The sequence below is a fragment of the Eumetopias jubatus genome, unplaced genomic scaffold, assembly GCF_037043125.1.
Source record: "Eumetopias jubatus isolate StellerSeaLion01/CBP00866 unplaced genomic scaffold, mEumJub1_p1.0 scaffold_5, whole genome shotgun sequence".
NCBI classification, from domain to species: Eukaryota; Metazoa; Chordata; class Mammalia; order Carnivora; family Otariidae; genus Eumetopias; species Eumetopias jubatus.
The window spans coordinates 59710936-59730196 of NW_028274811.1; the positions used below are offsets into that span (position 1 = coordinate 59710936).

The 19261-nt window shown below is 40.1% G+C and overlaps 1 protein-coding gene across 1 annotated transcript in view; it reads right to left on the reverse strand.

Moving 5' to 3' along the window:
- Nucleotides 1-19261, reverse strand: part of DMGDH (dimethylglycine dehydrogenase) — a 64770-nt gene that overhangs the window by 41951 nt on the left and 3558 nt on the right. Inside the window, exons 3-6 of the mRNA XM_028114484.2 lie at nucleotides 13948-14046; nucleotides 12093-12257; nucleotides 8401-8605; nucleotides 721-969 (exon numbers count right to left, since the gene is read on the reverse strand). Of these exons, the coding sequence (XP_027970285.1) occupies nucleotides 721-969; nucleotides 8401-8605; nucleotides 12093-12257; nucleotides 13948-14046 (718 nt within the window). The remainder of the gene's footprint in view (nucleotides 1-720; nucleotides 970-8400; nucleotides 8606-12092; nucleotides 12258-13947; nucleotides 14047-19261) is intronic.

A 19261-nucleotide genomic window follows, 5' to 3' on the forward strand; every position in this document is an offset into this window, starting at 1 on the left:
TAGAAAGTACAATTTCCTCCATTTCTTTATATCCCTTATTTCAGTGTCCCATGGACATTTTAGCACTTTCTATAGATTGTTTTAATTGTTTACCTCCTTATGTGACCTCCTATCTCTAATCTATCTTGTAGAAATGTTTCATGAAAAACAAAAACAGGTCCATCTCCCTTACAGAACTGGAAAGACAAACTATGGTTCCTCCTGCTTTAGCCTAGGGCTCTTCTAATCCATTTACGTAGTAGGGGAACGCCCCAGTTTGCAGGCCAACCTGTCCTGCTCTGTGATGCACTCTGAGGCTTTCATACTTAGCAGCCTGGATATCCTGTCTCTGACACCTGCCATGTTTCCAACTGTCAAAACACAGTAGCAGCCATATCCAAATCTGAAAACTAGACCAAACAGGTAGGGGATTAAGGAAAAAGTGGGAGGCAGGAGGTTGGTGTGGGCAGGCAAAAATGACCTGAAGCCTTCCAAACCAGCAGAAGATATGTTTCTTCAGTTTCTCCGTCATCAACTGCCTCTTTTCTCTTCTCTTACCTCTGCTGTGATTGTTTGAAGGGACATGGGAACAGGGCTTACCTCAAACTGCTCACCTCCACAGTCCTAGGTATCTGGTAGTCTCATATTATGGTGTCATCTGAATGTACAGCCAGCCCCAAGCCACAGAAAAGACAAAACACATGTGCCTGACCTGCACCCGCTTGCGTTTATGGAACCCACCTGGAGGGACTCCACTGGTGACCCATGCGTCCTGCACTTTCATTTTCTCCTGACTTTCATATGGACCAAACAAAAGCCCATCCCTTTCCTGTCGGAGATAATAGGATCCTTCCAGGTCACGGAGCACCGGGAGTTCTCGTTTTAAAGCTTTCACTTCAGGTATAGTCGATGTGACAACATATTGATGCTGGACTGGAATGAGAGGATGTTCTAGTCCCACCATCTTACCTACTTCACGGGCCCAAAGTCCTTAAAGAAAAAAAATTTTTTTAAATGTTACCACATATGAAAACATACCACATCTGACATGGCAATTTATTTTAAAATAAAATATTCAGAAGACTTTAGTACTCATGGCAAAGTCAAAAGAATGTCATAACGACTTTAAATTTTTTGTCATTGCAAAACTGAGTGGGGGAAGAAAATAACTGTATTCTACCCTGCCCCAGCATTTGAAAGATATCTATAACCTAAGGGAACTCCATTCCTGAAAAAGCATTTTGCCCATAAGCAGAGAAAGGCAGGAAAACAACAACAAAAACAAATTTACTTGAAGGGAAAAATAAACAACCCAATTACATAAAATGTACAAATGATGATAAGAAAGACAGTAATGGACTGACCCTATTCCTGAAAGACAGTTGATCAAGCAATAAGGGGCCCTGTGTGATCCACATAATAATTATGCATAAGAAAGCCCTGAAAGTCAGTCCCTCCATCCCCCAGGCCCTCCTCTACCCAAGTTACTGATACCTAAGATTCTACAAATACAAAATTGTGCGTTAACTTAAAATTTGAAAACGTATAGGGGCACCTGGGTGGCTCAGTCCCTAAGCGTCTGCCTTCGGCTCAGGTCACGATCCCAGGGTCCTGGGATCGAGCCCCGCATCGGGCTCCCTGCTCAGCGGGAAGCCTGCTTCTCCCTTTCCCACTCCCCCTGCTTGTGTTCCCTCTCTCGCTGTCTCTCTCTCTCTGTCAAATAAATAAATACAATCTTTAAAAAAAAAAATTGAAAACGTATATACTTTGGGAGAGAGAGCACAGAAGTTTTATCTGTTATTGTAAAAGTTTAGTTAGAATACATTTGTAAGATCCTTTCCTGCAAAGGGCATGAAGGAACCAGGAGTCCAGAGCAGGAGGGAAAAAGAGTCACAGCAAAGAGGAAAGGGCACCTAAGTAGGTGGGACTTCCTGTGTGAGAACGTATCTCACTTCAGTGTGTGCTGGGCACGTCTTACTGGTGGCAATGAATGTTATTTTTACCTTTGCAAAAGAAGGAGTCAAACTGTGGCTGAAGGTACCCTTGATTCTCCCCCCAGGTGACTCTTCAGTAAACAGATGTGGAGCTAAAGTCCAGAGACCTTGGAATCAAGGTCTGGAACCAAGACTGGGAGACCCTGGAATCATCACACTTAATTGGTATTCTTGCTACGGAAAGACTTTATTTTAAAAATCTAAGACACCTTTACTTGCATAAAGGTATTTCAGAGTCTAGAATGATTATATGGCAGGGAAGTGGTGTCACCTGACCCATCAGTGGATTATTTGGGGGGAAGAGGTTCTATTTGGTTGTTTGCTTCATAATAATTTTAAGTAATCATTCAAATGATTAGAGAATCTTATTCAAGTTATTTCTTTAGAGGTTGCATTCTTAATTTTTAACCATTTCCGCTTCTGCTTTTTTAGGAATCTAATAAGGGGTTCTGGAGCCTCTGTCATTATGAGGTTCAGAGCTAGATCCAGAATTATCAATTATGAATCAGTCTGGGAACCCAGACTATGTACTCTTATGTGTCCAAATTTATTTCTATTTAAGTATCTAAACATCATCCTGTGTTCTGTTGTTTTGTTCTGGCCTAATGGCTAAACTGGCCGTACTCGTTTAATAGTCCCAGAAATGGATGTCTATTTGCAAACCAAAGATCATACCTGTGGGCATTAGAGTCTCTTATTAGTCTTTTAATAACTTACAGATTTAATTTATTTTTGTTAGTAGGAAGATGTGAATTTCCAATGTCAGGACTTTGTAGGAAAATACAGGAAAGCCATATATTCTAGTTCTATGCAATTATAGCAGATTTAAAATATGAAAAAACAAAATATTTAGCCTGGCAATTCAAACCACTATAGTATCCTCAATACACTTGTTTCAATTAAAAACATAAATTGAAGAAAATAAATTCTGTCCTATTCAAACATATTTATGAATTTCTGAGTCTAATTGCTTGCTTATTAATGCACTTGATCATTAAAATACAGTGGAAACATATACATAAATATTCTAGAGCTATATGATTTCAAACTCCATAACAAGCTCTATGCTGTTTTACCCTATGGTGGTGGTGTTTGTTGGCATTTTCTTCCTCCATATGTCAAGGATATTAACCTAAATCTGGCAGAATTACACCTCAACTCTTGCTACGTCACCCACCCACCAAGTTCCAAAGGTAAGAGAGACAAATATGGAAGAATCACTAAAATCTACCATTATGACCTGAAAAACAAGTGAAGGGTCAGTAACAATGTTATTGGAAATGCCTTCCATTTTTTTTTAAAAACACAATGATTAATTAAATGGACTTAAAATGAAGAGGGAAGGTTCTTGGATAAGTTTACTTGTATAACATGGTTTATACGGTGACAAGGATGGTTTATACAGTGACATTCTTCCATGCAGAGTATCAGGCAAAATGAAGCAATTCTTTTTTGGCTGAACCCTGGGCTTCATGTTGGCATGATCCAATCATATTTCTGATTTACCATGTTAGGAAATTTCTTAAGTAAAATTTACAAAGCTTAATGAGTCAATTACGAATGAAGTCAAGAGAAACATTCTTCACCATGCAGAGAAAAAGCTTACATCATAATAAATAGCTTCTGTTCATGCCACTGAGCTACACATTAGGTGGGTAGAATGAAGCAAATTTTTTAAAATTTTTTTTTTTTTGAAGATTTTATTTATTTATTTGAAAGAGAGAGACAGAGAGAGAGAGGGAACACAAGCAGGGGCAGAGGGAGAAGCAGGCTTCCTGCTGAGCAGGGAGCCTGACGTGGGGCTCAATCCCAGGACCCTGAGATCATGACCTGAGCCGAAGGCAGAAGCTTAATCGACTGAGCCACCAAGGTGCCCATGAAGCAAATTTTTAAAAGTTTCAGGTAGCAAAGGCAAAGTAGTCTATTTCATCCCAAGATGCTAGGAATGTCTGAAACTGGTTTTCAGCTCTGCTTGCTCAAGAATAAGGTTACTACATTCCCGCTCCTGTAGGAACATCTACGTAGTAGTGTTTCTCGAAAAATGTTTTGCACACCATCTGGAGCAGACAACACAGCACCTGGAGTATTTATTTAAAATACAGCTCAGGGGTGCCAGGGTGGCTCAGCCGTTAAGCGTCTGCCTTCGGCTTGGGTCATGATCCCAGGGTCCTGGGATCGAGCCCCGCATAGGGCTCCCTGCTCCGCGGGAAGCCTGCTTCTCCCTCTTCCACTCCCCCTGCTTGTGTTCCTGCTCTCGCTGTGTCTCTCTCTGTCAAATAAATAAAATCTTTTAAATAAATAAATAAATAAATAAATAAATAAATAAAAATACAGCTCAGAGTCCCCAATCAGACCACTTCAGTTAGAATCTTTCTGAAGTCTGGGAAGTGGCCTATGGCGATTCTTATGCCCATTAGCTTGAGAACCAAATGTACCAGCAGAATGGGTGCTGTATGACTATAGAGCAAGTGAAAGGAGGTGGGTAATCTTAAAGCCTGTACCAAGAGGTTATAGTAAACTGATGCTAGTCTCCCTGGGATGGGGGGTGGGGGGAGAGGGTGCAGATAAAGCTTTCAAAGAAATAATTCTAATCATAATTATTACGCTTAATTTTTTTAGTAATTTTTTATTATGTGGTACTGGTTCTGTTCTGTCTTCATTTACTGATCATAACAACTTTTTGAGATAGGCACTATTATCTCCATTTTACAAAGGAGTAATTTGCCCAGGTCACAGGGTTGGCAATACATGTGTTTCCAGGCCACAGAGCCCCACTGCCCTGGACTGTGCTGGAGACATATCGGCAAACGCACATTTTTTTACTTTTAGGCTTTCATTTCCATGAATATCCTGAAGACTCAGCTGCCTTCTGTTACAACTTCATAAGAAGAGACTCCTAGCAGGTTATGGTACAACTGAGTAGATAATAGTGGTATTTATATCTTTTTACTGGGGTCACATTTCCAAGTCTACATCCTGGTCACTTTAATTAGATTTCAGAGCTGGCCTGAAGGCCTTGCCTGAATTTGTGCGACATCCTGGTCTCACTGAGTAACTCTGGGATACATTCCATCAGCCGCTCATTCTCGAATCATGTTAGCACAGTGCCTTCCGCTGATGGTTGCTTTATTCATAAATTTGATCTCTGTTAGCTTCAATTCTAGAAGCAGGCATGTCCATACCTTTGCCCTCAGTTACTGAGGCTTACCTTTTAGGGAGCTTTTATACTTTAAATAAACTTATTTTGAAAACAGACCTACAAATAATTAAATACACACCTCTCTACACCTTCCACGGAGTACAAATATGCAGTCAGTTAGATTTCCTCCAGTAACTTCTACCCAGTGGAAGAGAAGAGATGGAGGAAGAAAAGAAAAAAAAAAAACAAGATTATGGGCCAGAGATCTGACCTGAATGAGATAAAGAATTGAACATTGAGACAGCATAGTTCTTCACACAGTTTTCAAGAAGGAGCTGCCTGGATTACCAAGAACCGAGGATGGGAAAGGGAGTAGATGCGGCTAGGTAAAAAGCTCCAGGAGCCTGCCCTAAAGGAAAAACTAATTTATAAAGTCTCCCTCAGTTTACAAATATCTTAGCAATCTACAAGAACAAAGCATTCGATACTATCATCAATAACCTAGTTTCGAGAAGGAAATGTAGATACAGTTAAAGACTTTATAACCTGCAGCCCATCGACAGATACTTGAAGTGGGCAGAGTGTAATGTTCCTCCGGGAAGTTCCCAACTATCTTTATGTTAATGCCTTACTAGAGGGGTAAACAACCTTAACTTGACAATGGCAAGGCCTCCAGTATCCTGTGAGTCTTCTTTAGCATATGAAAGTTTTTTCGGAAACCTCCCTTTTTCCTTACCTCCCCCAACCCCATAGTATATAATCAGCCACCACTCACAACTCCGGGGCAGCAGCTCTTTCTGCCCACGGGTTCTGTCCCCGTGCTTTAATAAACCACTATTTTGCACCAAAAAAAAAAAAAAAAAAAAAAAAGCTCCAGGAGCAAAGGACAAAGAAGGACATCCTGGAGAACAATCCCAGGAATTCGGTTCCATGTAGTGGTAAATGCAGGGCCACACCATCAACCTAATTCCCAGGATTTGTTTTCCCAGGCCAGCGCCATTTTCCAGGACCTCCTGCTATTGCCCTCCCCTACTCCAATCACACCACAAGATTTCATAGCTGCATAGACAACTTCATCTGGTAACTTACTGTTTGGGTGAGATCTCCTTAAGAATTATTCAGTGATTCCTTATTCCTCACAGTAAAGAAAAAATTTATTACAGCAGTAATGAATTATGTAAATCAAAGCTTACCATTTTCGGAAAATGATAAATAAATGTGTTAAATAAGTTCTTCTACATGATTTCTCTAAGTATCAGTTGGGAGTGGTTGCCTGATGCACTGTGTTGAGAGAAATGGCGGAGCATGCCCGAGCCTGTCTGAGATGAGTGCAGTGATCAATTAGCGATGTCTGCCCGGGTGCTGGTATGGAGGTCAGAGTGTGTTTGTTTAGTTTGTTTAGTTTGCTATCACTCTAAAAATGGTCCAACGTATTTAGGTAATACATCTGTGAGACCATAAAGTTACAAGATTAGAAACAGTCCTGACTACATAGGAAAAAAAAAGATGAATGATTTCATTATCTTAGATCTTCTAACAGAATTTAGATCAGTGGTCACTAAGGATGGTAATGGGTGGGTGGTCTCAGATAGAGATTAGGGGGGTGAAGGGTGAGGCTCAAAAACAGAGCAACGTTTTATGCCTTTGCTTTTATTTTTTAGGCAAGTCCTTTTACATTATTTTGAATTTCAAATGATATTGAAGAAAGCATGAGATTTTTATGCTTTTTCCAATGGGGGGCATGGATTAGATTAATTCAGAAGTACTATTTTAAACTCTTAAATATTGAAGACATGACTTTTCTAGAACCACTAAGTGTTTTGTTAAAAAAAAAAAAAGATAACATCAATCAAAAGTTACAATTTAGAGGAAAGAACTTAAGGGTCCATGTTTCTGACCTGTCCTCACGGCATATCATTTGACTTGATAAATAATGATTGTTTTCATTTTATAATTTGAGCAATGACTCAAAGAGCAGACCACAAGAAAATCAGTTACTCTCTCCTGCTTACTTTGGGTTTTAAATTAACCACTATGAACCACAGGTAAATACAAATTATTAGCCCAGTTTAGACTGCATAAGCATTTTCATTTGCGCAAGAACTCACTTTTGTATGTGTGATAGTTGAAAATGACTTCACAGGTAAAAGACCTGTTAGAAAGTGTATTAACCCAGGAGTCAAAAGACCCAGGTCCAAGTCCTGGCTCCAACATAATTGTCACTTTGCCAAGTAACATGACCTTTCCGGACCTTGGTCTCCACAGTGGAAAATGAGTGGCTTGTTAGATTATCTCAAATAGCCCTTTTGACTTCACTACTCTGAGTCTAAGTTGTAACAGAGCAACATTAAAAAAAAATTATGAAATATATTTAATGATGTTCTGAAAGGAAAAAGATTAAATTTTTCTTTTTTTTAAGATCTTATTTATTTGAGAGAAAGAGCACGCGCACGCAAGAGAGCCCGAGCAGGGGAAGGGGCAGAGGGAGAAGCAGACTTCCCATTGAGCAGGGAGCCCGATGCGGGGCTTGATCCCAGGACCCCGGAATCATGACCTGATCATAAGCCGAAGGCAGATGCTTAACCAACTGAGCCACCCAGGCACCCCAGGGTTAAATATTTTTTGACTGGAGTCAAGCAATCAGAAATGGATGAGAGAGAACACAAATGATTAGATCTTCCCCCAAAAGCAAACTGAGAACAAAAAGGATGCTCACAAATTTGCACACTAGACTTTATTAGTATAAAGAAAGAGTGAACGTAGAAGGGAAAAAGCAGCATCATGAACAAAACATGATCTGGAGTAGAAGAAAACAGGATGGAGAAGAACACCAACTTTCTTTTTTTTAAAGATTTTATTTATTCATTCATGAGAGACAGAGGGATAGAGAGAGAGAGAGAGAAGCAGAGGGAGAAGCAGGCTCCCAAGGAGCAGGGAGCCCGATGCGGGACTCGATCCCACTACCCTGGGATCATGACCTGAGCCGAAGGCAGACGCTTAACCATCTGAGCCACCCAGGCGCCCAGAACACCAACTTTCTATGTGTGTAACCAAGGGCAGAGTGGCATCACACACCAAAAGCAAAGTGACAGAGGGAGGGCTTTGTAGCTTAGAAACAGACAAAATGTTCATCTTGGGAACATTACAGTGTTTCCCAACAATGTGCCTAGTATAAAACATTACTCTATGGCCACATGTCTTATATCTTTGCCACTTGAAAAAACCCACTAATTTAAATATATATATATATATATATATACACATCATATTTGTATATATGATGCTTACCTGCAGTATTCACAATTCTATTCGCTCTCATAGATCCCTCTGGCGTTTCAACATCCCATGTTCCATCTGACCTGGGTTTCAGAGAAGTCACCGGGGCGGGATATTTTAAAAGGGCACCATATTTCCTAGCCCCAGCAGCGAGGGCCATAGTTAGAGAATAAGGATCAATGTGACCATCTCCAGGATTATATAGTCCAGCTAAAATCTAAATTAATCATAAAAGAGTCAATATTTAAACAAAACATACCCATTATCCAGTGTAACTATATCCTGCCAGGAAATGTTTAGTAAAACTGGACTTTAAAAGTGCATCACGGCATCGGATTGATCAGTCTGTACTTCTTTTTCCTTGATCAAAGCTCCTGCGGAGGCAGGACTCACACTGAGTGTTAAGTAGACAGCCTATTTGACAGAGGCTTGCAGTTGTCTCCAACATCCATTCTCTCCCCTGCCCCCCATAGCAATGGAAACTGAATGTGTATTTAGACACATAGCCACTAGGAACAATTTCCAATAGTTGGCAGTTATTAGTTCCAACTGGTAGCTAGAAGCATTACTAAGTTTTGGTCAGTGAAATACAAATGAAAGTGTCATGTGGCACCTTTCATGAATAGTTTTTTTTTTTTTTTAAGATTTTATTTATTTATTTGAGAGAGAGAATGAGATAGAGAGAGGGAGCATGAGGGGGGAGGGTCAGAGGCAGAAGCAGACTCCCCGCTGACAGCAGGGAGCCCGATGCGGGACTCGATCCCGAGACTCCAGGATCATGACCTGAGTCGAAGGCAGTCGCTCAGCCAACTGAGCCACCCAGGCGCCCCATGAATAGTTTTTTAAAAACAATTGGCATGGGGCGCCTGGGTGGCTCAGTCAGTTAAGTGTCTGACTCTTGATCTCAGCTGAGGCCTTGATCTCAGGGTCTTGAGTTCAAGCCCCAAGTTGGACTCCACACTGGGCATGAAGCCTACCTAAAAAACAAAAGAAAACAAAACCACTGGCATGTGCCCATTGTCCCTTCTTTGTCTTTCCTCCCTCCTATTGTCTGGAATGCAGACATGATGGCCAGCCGGAGCTCTAGCTGCTGCCGTCTTGGAATCAGGACAGAGGAGTCACACCCTAGGAATGACAGGGCAATCATCTAGAAGGCAACTGGGTTCCTGAAATCTTCACGGAAAACAGCCACCATTCAAATCCTGGACTGCCTAAAGGAAAGAGAAACTTCTATCGTGTTTAAGCATTATCATTTTGGTTTCTGACATTTGCAGTCAGTCTAATACTAATTGATCAATTATTTATATTTCATTGTTCAGTACTATTAACAACTTCACATGTTAAGTGTATACAGGTGTCAGGAAAATGTATACTCGGCTTAGTCATTCAACAACTAATGCTTGAATACCTATGTTGCACTAGGACTTCAGGCTAGGTACCATGGGGAAACAAAGAAGAATGACAGTCTGATCAAACAAGTTGATAGAGGGAACACTGTGCAGTATTATAGTTAGGTCTCATTCATTCAATAGAAATCTACTGAGCACCCAATACGAACAAGGAGCTTTTGTCAAATGTCTTTTCTGCATCTATTGAAATGATCATGTGTTTTTGTCCTTTATTCATTCTATTAATGTGGCACATTATACTGATTGATTTTCAGATGTTATTTTTTTAAGATTTTATTTATTTGTCAGAGAGAGAGAGACACAGAAAGAGCACAAGCAGAGGGAGAAGTAGACTCTGCTGAGCAGGGAGCTAGACTCAGGGCTCGATCCCAGGACCCCGGGATCATGACCTGAGCGGAAAGCAGATGCTTAACTGAGTGAGCGACCCAGGCACCCCAGATTTTCAGATGTTAAATCAACCCTGCATCCCTGGCATAAATTCCACTTGGTCATACTGCATTATCCTTTTTAGATGTTGCTAAATTCAGTTTGCTAGTTAAGGATTTTTGCACCAATATTCACAAGGGATACCTGTCTCTCTTGTGTTGTCTTTGTCTGGTTTTGGTATCAGGGCAATACTGGCCTCATAGAATGAGTTGGGAAGTGTTCTCTTCTATTTCTGGAAAAGTTTATGAAGGGTTAGTATTAATTCTTCTTTAAATGTCTGGTAGAATTTACCAGTGAAGCCATCTGGGCCCAGTCTTTTCTTTGTGGGCAGCTTTTGATTACTAATCCAATCTCTTGTTATAGTTTTAGTGCAAGAGACTTGTTTTGATTTTTTTTTAAAGATTTTTAAAATTTATTTATTTGACAGAGAGAGATAGCGAGAGCAGGAACACAAGCAGGGGGAGTGGGAGAGGGAGAAGCAGGCCTCCCGCTGGGCAGGGAGCCCGATGCGGGGCTTGACCCCAGGACCCTGGGATCATGACCTGAGCTGAAGGCAGACGCTTAACGACTGAGCCACCCAGGTGCCCCGAGACTTGTTTTGATTTTAATGGAATTCATATTACTGTAGACTTCCAAATGTCAAGTTGGTATTTTATAATGGATATGTCCTTATTGCCGTAATCCGGTATCTATTTGATTTGGCACCCCCCTGCCCCCAGATCCATACACTACTCTTCCCACATATTTCCATTGCCTAATACCTCTGAGAAAACTCTGATCGTGAGGACTTCCAGCAAAGCATTCCAAGAGTGACATATAAACAGATAATAAGCATAACCTTACAGTGATGGAATTTCAGTGCAGACAATGCAACTCAAGTCTGCAACCACACTGTCATCACACAAAACTCCAGAGAAGAGAAGGCCAGCAGCCTATAGACTCACGAGGGCAAACAACCCCAGCACCCAGATCAATGATACAAGGTGCCGCTCCAGTTCAGTTCAGGTAGGGAGGAACATAAACCCCTGCTTCTCTCACCAGCCCCATCTGGTGGTATACTTGAGTAGTGCGCACAATGGAGTCAGAGAGCCTGGCTTCAAGTCTCTCTGCTCCATCTCTTTCTAGCCGGATGAGCCTGAGTCCATTATGCAAACTACCTAACCTGCAATTTCCTATGTAGCAATAATATATATTGTATAATATTATTGTGAAAATTAAATAAAGTTATGTATATAAAGGGCCTAGCATAGTACCTGGTACGTAAATCTACGCTGTAGCAATGTATAGTGTTAGTCAGGCTTATTATCTGAATGGGATTATTGCCTAGCCAAAAAAAAAAAAAAAAAAAAAGACACTAAATTCCCAAGTGGATTTTCTCAGCCAAATTTGGTTAAAACTAGATCAATACCTGATATAGAGCCTGTTGGAAGTACAGTTAAGAGCTAGATGGTATTTGTGGAGCAACATAACGTGGCCCTTCTAAATTTGATTCTGTAAAAAGTCTGAATAAGACAGCCTTTCTATATGCATATTTATCATACCAGGTAATTATTTTCTCTGCAGTTCTCAAACAGAAGTTTATGTATGGAAACCCCTAGATCTGGGGACACAGTAATAGAAAGGTATTGAAAATGCCCCCTCAGTTGTCAAAGGTGAAAAACTAATAAACTTTTTTCATTATGCTTTTATATTTCATTTAGCATACATAATAGTCCACCTTGTTACATGCCCAGATTCCAGCATTAATCATCTGATTTCACCATTCCAAATGTGTGCGCAGTTTTTCTACCTTTAATAAACTTCTTAAAGTAACTTTTTCTAATCCTAATTCAAGTCCACAAATGGTGAAAATACCCTGAAGATAAATACCTTATTCATGTTGAGTAAAGGGAACATCTCTTGAATTTTTTCAGGCCCAATAATGTACTGTTCTGTTGCATGCCAGCCAGTTCGAGTCATCTGATATTTAAATTCATCGACCCTCACAGGAGTTGTGGCAATTCTGATACTACCAGGCTGATGGAATCCCAACACCTGTGACAATCATGCCAATAAAAACACATAAAGAAATCATTATTTGGCATTCAAACATGGTTCTTCTTCAGCACAATGAAAATGCGAGTGTACAGAAAAGAGACTTACTCCGCAGTGCAAGAGATAACTATATAAAATCTTTGCATCTTACACAGAGACATCACTCAGCAGCTACTTACTCACCAGCTCCTCTGTGTCCAACACTCTGTAAGCCCCAGAGATACTATTATAAACAAGAAGCAAAGAGTCCGCCTACATGGCGCTTACAGTGGACGGGTGAAGGTAGACAGCTGAGAGCATAATTACAATAACATGAGACTGTTCATGTGAGAGGAAAAGAAAACCATGTGAAAACGAGAAAGACCAAGGATTTGAGGAAGGAATATAATCAGAATGTTGCAGTGATGAGCTGAAGCATGAATGGAAATACACATTTATTTGACATTTATTGAATTCCTTCAGTTGGCCAAGCACTCAGGCGCTGGGTCACAGAGATGAAAGATGGATTCCTTGCCCTCAAGTTTCTCATAGTCCCTAGGAAGACCAACCAGTAAAGCAACTACCACAACAGAGAGAGAGAGAGAGAGAGAGAGAGAGAGAGAGATTTGTGTTCTAAGAATGTTATATGTTGTGGTGCCTGGGTGGCTCAGCCGGTTAAGCGTCTGCCTTCGGCTCAGGTCATGATCCCAGGGTCCTGGGATTGAGTCCCGCATCGGGCTCCCTGCTCAGCGGGGAGTCTGCTTCTCCCTCTCCCTCTGCCTGCCGCTCCCCCTGCTTGTGTGCTCACACTTTCTCTCTCTCTCTCTCTGTGCCAAATAAATAAATAAAATCTTTAAAAAAGAAAGTTATATGTTGTTAGAACCAAGAGACGTGCCCTCAGCTGGCCTGACTGGTGGATGGGGAAAGTCAAGGACAGCTTCTCAAAGGGGGTGACCTCGGGGAAGGGTGGAGGGTGAATACTGAGATGGGGTCTGAGAAGATGTTGTTTCAGGCAGAGAGCCCAGCACATTCCAGAAATATATGTAATTAAGACTAGTTGAAGCATACGGCAAAGAGTGGCAAGAGAAAATGTTGGAAAGCAGGCAGCAGGGCTCAGCTAAGGAAGACTCTCCTTCTTTGGCCTTTGGCCTACAAACTGTGGGGAGCCATTTGATAGTTTTAGTCAAGGAAAATAGCATGAAAATTTTAAGTAAACTCCCATCATAGCCTATCGATAGTTTTTACTGGCCACTTTATTTTGAGAGCACTTATAAGTATGAAAAGAGATAAAAATAAAAATGAGGGGCTTTTGGTGAAGTACTTTTCAAAACTGTGTGACAATCTGGCAGCCATTTTCCTCAGATCCTTTGTAATCCAGTTGCTGAAAGTCTCTGATTTCTTAGTTTCTAGATATAGTAACTGACTAAAGATATTTTTGAAAGCTGCTTTTGTATCCTTTCCTTATTTAAAAAAAAAAATCAAGAGTGGTTAATTACATGGGAAATGTGCTTCAAGAAACTAAATGGATCGTAAAGCAAACTTGGGATTCTTACCTTAAATACCCATCAGATTTCTCTACCACGAGAAACATTTCACATGCCATTAATGTCACTACACACAGCTTTAATGATGATATATCAAAATTCTTCAGAAATCCTACATATTTCTGAGGAATTGACCGAAAAGACAGTTTCAAGTTAAATGCATTTACCTGTCCAGTTTCTTCTTCCAATTTCTCATAAAGTTTGATGCTAGCATAATGTATCTTCTTCAAGTTTATTCCAGGATGAAAGTAAGTTGTTAAACCTGCCTTAAAAGCGGGAAGGAAAGAAAATACTAGATAAAAAAAATAACATTCTCTAAAATTTTTTCTTATTTGAGTAGAGCTGACACACAATGTTACATTAGTTTCAGGTGTACAACATAGGGATTCAACAACTCTACATTATGCTGTGCTCATCACGAGTGTATCTACCATCGGTCACCATATAACACATTACAATACCATTGACTATATTCCCTGTGCTGTATCTTTTACCCCTTTTGCCTATCCCCCCACCCACTCCCCTCCTCTCTGGCAACCACCCGTTTGTTCTGTGTATTTATGGACATGTTTCCACTTTGTTTATTCATTTGTTTTGTTTTCTAGATTCCACATATAAATGAAACCATATGTTATCGGTCTTTCTCCATCTGACTTACTTCGCTTAGTATAATACCCTCCAGGTCTATCATGTTGTCACAAATGTCAAGATCTCATCCTTTTTTGTGGCTGCTTAAAATTCCATTGTATAAATGTACCACTCTTCTTTATCCATGTATCTGGGTTGCTTCTACATCTTGGCTATTGCAAATAATGCTGTGATAAACACAGGGGTACATATATCTTTCCAAATTAGTGGGCTTTTTCCTTTGGATAAATACCCAGGAGTGGAATTATTGGATCATATAATATATCCATTTTTAATATTTTGAGGACCCTCCATACTGTTTTCTATAGTGGCTGCACCAACTTACATTCCCTCCAACAGTGCACAAGGGTTCCTTTTCATCCACATTCTCGCCAACAACATTCTCTAAGTTCTAGTAGTTTATCTGTTAAGCGGTAATTTATTACTGGCAAGAAACTGAGAAGCACCAGCCATTCTTTTGGGATGAGAACACATCAGCTGCTGTTTGAGCACAGCTGGGCATAAGACTCATGGAAGAGCTATGAGAAGCAATTTGAACCACGTAGGTGATGTGAAGTCAGCCAATGAACGTATACTTTAAGTCCCTAAAAGTCACTAAGGAAACAGTGTTTGTAGGTTCATAAATGGGATGACTAAGATGAGAAGTTTAGGAATGCATGTTGTTAGGAAGAATACGGGGGTGGGGGTGGCATACGACATGGACCTAAACCAGCAAATCATGTGTTCCCGTAAGGACAAAGAGCATGGACTCGCAAAATTTTCCTTGACCCTATCCCCACCATTCTCTTAAATGGAACAGCCCTCCTGTTCTTTTTCCTGAAATTCCCAAAATTCAAGAATTGGAAAATTCCTGAGAACTGGAGCCTGGCTAATTGGTGAACAGACTTCTGTTGAAACTTAACCTGTCTGATGAATACATAGATTGTAACCCACAAATATTTGCTGAATAAACACTTATTAATTACTCTCACAAAAAAGAAACTAAATAGTAGCATGCCAAAACCCCTTTTATTAACTCTGGCAGATGCAATGTAGTATCCAAAAAAAGAATTCTAAGCAATTATATGAAGCAGCTTCTCTAAATTAAGTATCTGGAGCCCCATTTTGCAGCTACTTTATTCTGGAAAGCTCATCAGAACACAATCTGTTCAAAATAAAATCTGTTTGGGAGGATTTATAAGGTTCTTCTATGATAGTGGTAGGTATTTGGTTCTCCCGAACTCAAAAGCACCCCATTTAAAGTTCATCAGTCATCCTTTATGGACCAGAACCCTAGGGCTTCTATCAAGTACTTGTTCAAGCATTTGGACACATGCACAGCCTTTTTTTTTTTTTGAAAAATCCTGGCAGGTCTTAGAGACGCTCTCAGAGCGAAGCCCCATTCTAATGGAAGTGCCAGTCAGGCTCTTTCACTTTCAAATATCCCACTTTCCTCTACAAGCTTAGTATCTAGTGTGCAGATGAGCTTTTCTAGATCAATAATGGAGAATCCCTAGCCTTCAGGTGTCTGCGTGATGTGCCTTCCATATATCTCCTGTCAGTTGAAAAAAAAAATAATATTCACAAGCCCTGGTAGGGTTCCATTCACCATTTACTCAAGATCCTCAGAGCTTAACCTGGGGTAAATCAGACCACCAGAAAATTGTATATCTACACTATATCAGTTCTCTTCCCCTCCCCAGAGAGCTATTTTCATAGAATTATGAATTAATCATCTTTCACCTGAAAAAGTCCCATGGGCTCATTTTTGTAAAATTGTTATTCAAGACATTTAGCCCAATGAACTTGTTTAGGGAACACTGTGTTTCTATTCTGGGCTTTAGCAAGGATATATTAAATGGGAATTTTTGAAGGAGAAAACATTGTTCTTTTTTTTTAAGATTTTATTTATTTATTTGAGAGAGAGAGAGCACAAGTGGGGGAGTGGCAGAGGGAGAGGGACAAGCAGACACACTGCTGAGCCAGGAGCCGATGCAGGACTCGATCCCAAGACCCTGAGATCATGACCTGAGCTGAAGTCTGCTTAAACTGACTAAGCCACTCAGGTGCCCTGAAAACATTGTTCTTATCCTTCAAGATTTTGTAGCCTGACTGAAGTCATGAAACTTATCATATATGAAACAGTGAAATCAAGAGCAGATGATTAAGTGCCAAAGCATTTAGAAAAAAACATAAGAACTAAGAGAAAAAGCACCTGGATGGCTGAGTTAAGCCTCCGACTCTTAATTTCAGCTCAGGTCATGATCTCAGGATCATGGGAATCAAGCCCCGAGTCAGGCTCCACCCTCAGTGCGGAATCTTCTTTCTCTCTTGCTCTCTCACTCTCTCTCCCCCTCTGTGCCTTCCCCTAAAATAAGTAAATAAGGGGCACCTGGGTGGCTCAGTCGTTAAGCGTCTGCCTTCGGCTCAGGTCATGGTCCCAGGGTCCTGAGATCGAGCCCCACATCGGGCTCCCTGCACCGTGGGAAGCCTGCTTCTCCCTCTCCCACTCCCCCTGCTTGTGTTCCCTCTCTGTCTGTGTCTCTCTCTGTCAAATAAATAAAATCTTTAAAAAAAAAATTAAAAATAATAAAAATAAGTAAATAAATCTTTTTAAAAAAAATAAGAACTAAGGGGTGCCTGGGTGGCTCAGTCGTTAAGTGTCTGCCTGGGGCTCAGGTCATGATCCCAGGGTCCTGGGATCGAGGCCCGCGGCGGGCTCCCTGCTCCGCGGGAAGCCTGCTTCCTCTCCCACTCCCCCTGCTTGTGCTCCCTCTCTCACTGTCTCTCTGTCAAAAAATAAATAAAAATCTTAAAAAAAAAAAAGAGCTAAGAGAAGATGCTAGAATGATCACAAGTCTTTAAGGAGGACAGGAAGGGGCCTAATTTTGATTTGAAGAAAGAAAACTGTAGTCAGAAGAAAAGAGAAAAGAGAAAAGATGAAACGGAGACAAGATAATCATTGAGAACTATAACTCCGAATAAAATTAGAATTAAGAATCCTTGTTGATTAAATAAATAAATAAATAAATACACAAACATGGAGAAGAAAAAGCTCTTCCTTACAGCAAGCTAACAATGACTGAGCAGGAATGACGACGGCATTGGAGAAATCATCAATTGTCACTAAAGCTAGTGATGCTCTATCTCTTTAATAATCCTGCCCTCTCTTTCATGAGCCTCTACAACCTCCAAAAGCCCGGTGATTGACCTCAAGCCATCATATAACATAGGCGCTCCATGCACTCACATCCAATAAAAAAATTTAAGCATACCCACTAAAATATGTGGATTTCTTTGTTCTCACATGACATACGAATATGTATTACTATAGTAACAGGGATCATAAAACATACAAAAACAACTTGAAATGAATTAAATATTTTAAATAATTTTTATTTTGTTTATTGTGTAGAGAAGCTTTTGAATTTTTAAAATTTACTTATGTAAAAAAGCTTTTGAGCTCTTAAAGTTTATTATAGGAAAAGCTTTTGAATAGTCAACTGATTTATTAATATTTTAGCAAAGCTATGTAAGTAACATGCTTTATTACTGAAATATGTATAGGATTAGCCTTGGTAAAACAGCAACTTGAAGGCCTAATCCCAGGTGTGTTTTATTTTGAGACTGGTTTGAATGGCTATGCTGGCTGGGGAAGCTAGCTGTCAATGATACAAAGGTCTGAGTGGGAGAAGGGCACTTTCTTGGCTGTAGTCTGTGCATCGTGACCCCACTTCCTCCCACCCGATCATCGCCTCCACAAACATTTCTGTTGAAACTTGACTATTCATGTTTCATGTTCCCTTGTCCAGCAGTTGTTGTTATAAGCTAACTGGAAGTTACTGCATTTTTATATTTTAAATAAATGGGTATAAATCGCACTGACACTCATCATTTAGAAAAATTGCAGATGGGTTAAAAAATTTATCTCATTTTTTAACCCATCTGAATATATATATATATATATATATGAGAGTTTTTCTAGATGATACATATCATTTTGGCCAGAAATTCTAATAATGATGCCAACATTTCCAAACATCCCTTTTCAAAATGCTCTCTCCCCAACAGGACTATTTTGCAAAAAGCAGTTATTTCTCACTTGTAATATCATCTTTACTTTGAAAGGATAGATTGCATTCATTTTTTTATGTGTATCTGCTATGTGGAAATGACTGGCAGCCATTTGCATCACTACAAAGACCACTAAATTTAGGACACTTGTCTTTTTGTAAAAGAAAAATTTTGTTTCACAACCCTTTAAATTATTGTATGAGATATGGTACATTTTCAAATTCATTCCCTCTCCGTTTCATCACAAATTATATTACTTAAAGCCCTGTTTCTATAAAATTTATCACAACAATGACACTCTATAGCATGTGATCTGCATTATGTCATGGTAGACTAAAGAAAAAGAAAGTATGGGGCTGCTTCCTTTGTGGTGTGCCAACCTTTCTTTTAGTCAACCTTGGAATCATACCCAGTATGTCACCCACATCACGAGTGAAGGCTATTTATAAAGACCAGTAAAGTTTAATTTCTTTGTTACATTTTTAGATGAAAATGAACAGAAAGTTCTAATATTGTTTTCCTACACCCCAAATGGATCATTGTGCATCTTCAGCTCTTTAGTCCTCAGTTCTCCAGAACATTCACTTTGGCACCATCCCCAGGGGCCGTGCCTCCTGGGAGCCCCATGCTCCAAAGCTGCTTCTCATTCCATCCTCTCCCCTTTCCCTCCAACCTATATGAAATGGTCTAAATCGGTAGTAGAGGCACCTGCTGACAAAGCAGTCATGTTAAAATATAGCAAAGCCTCAGGATTTGGGGATTTGTGACTCCATTTTTAAT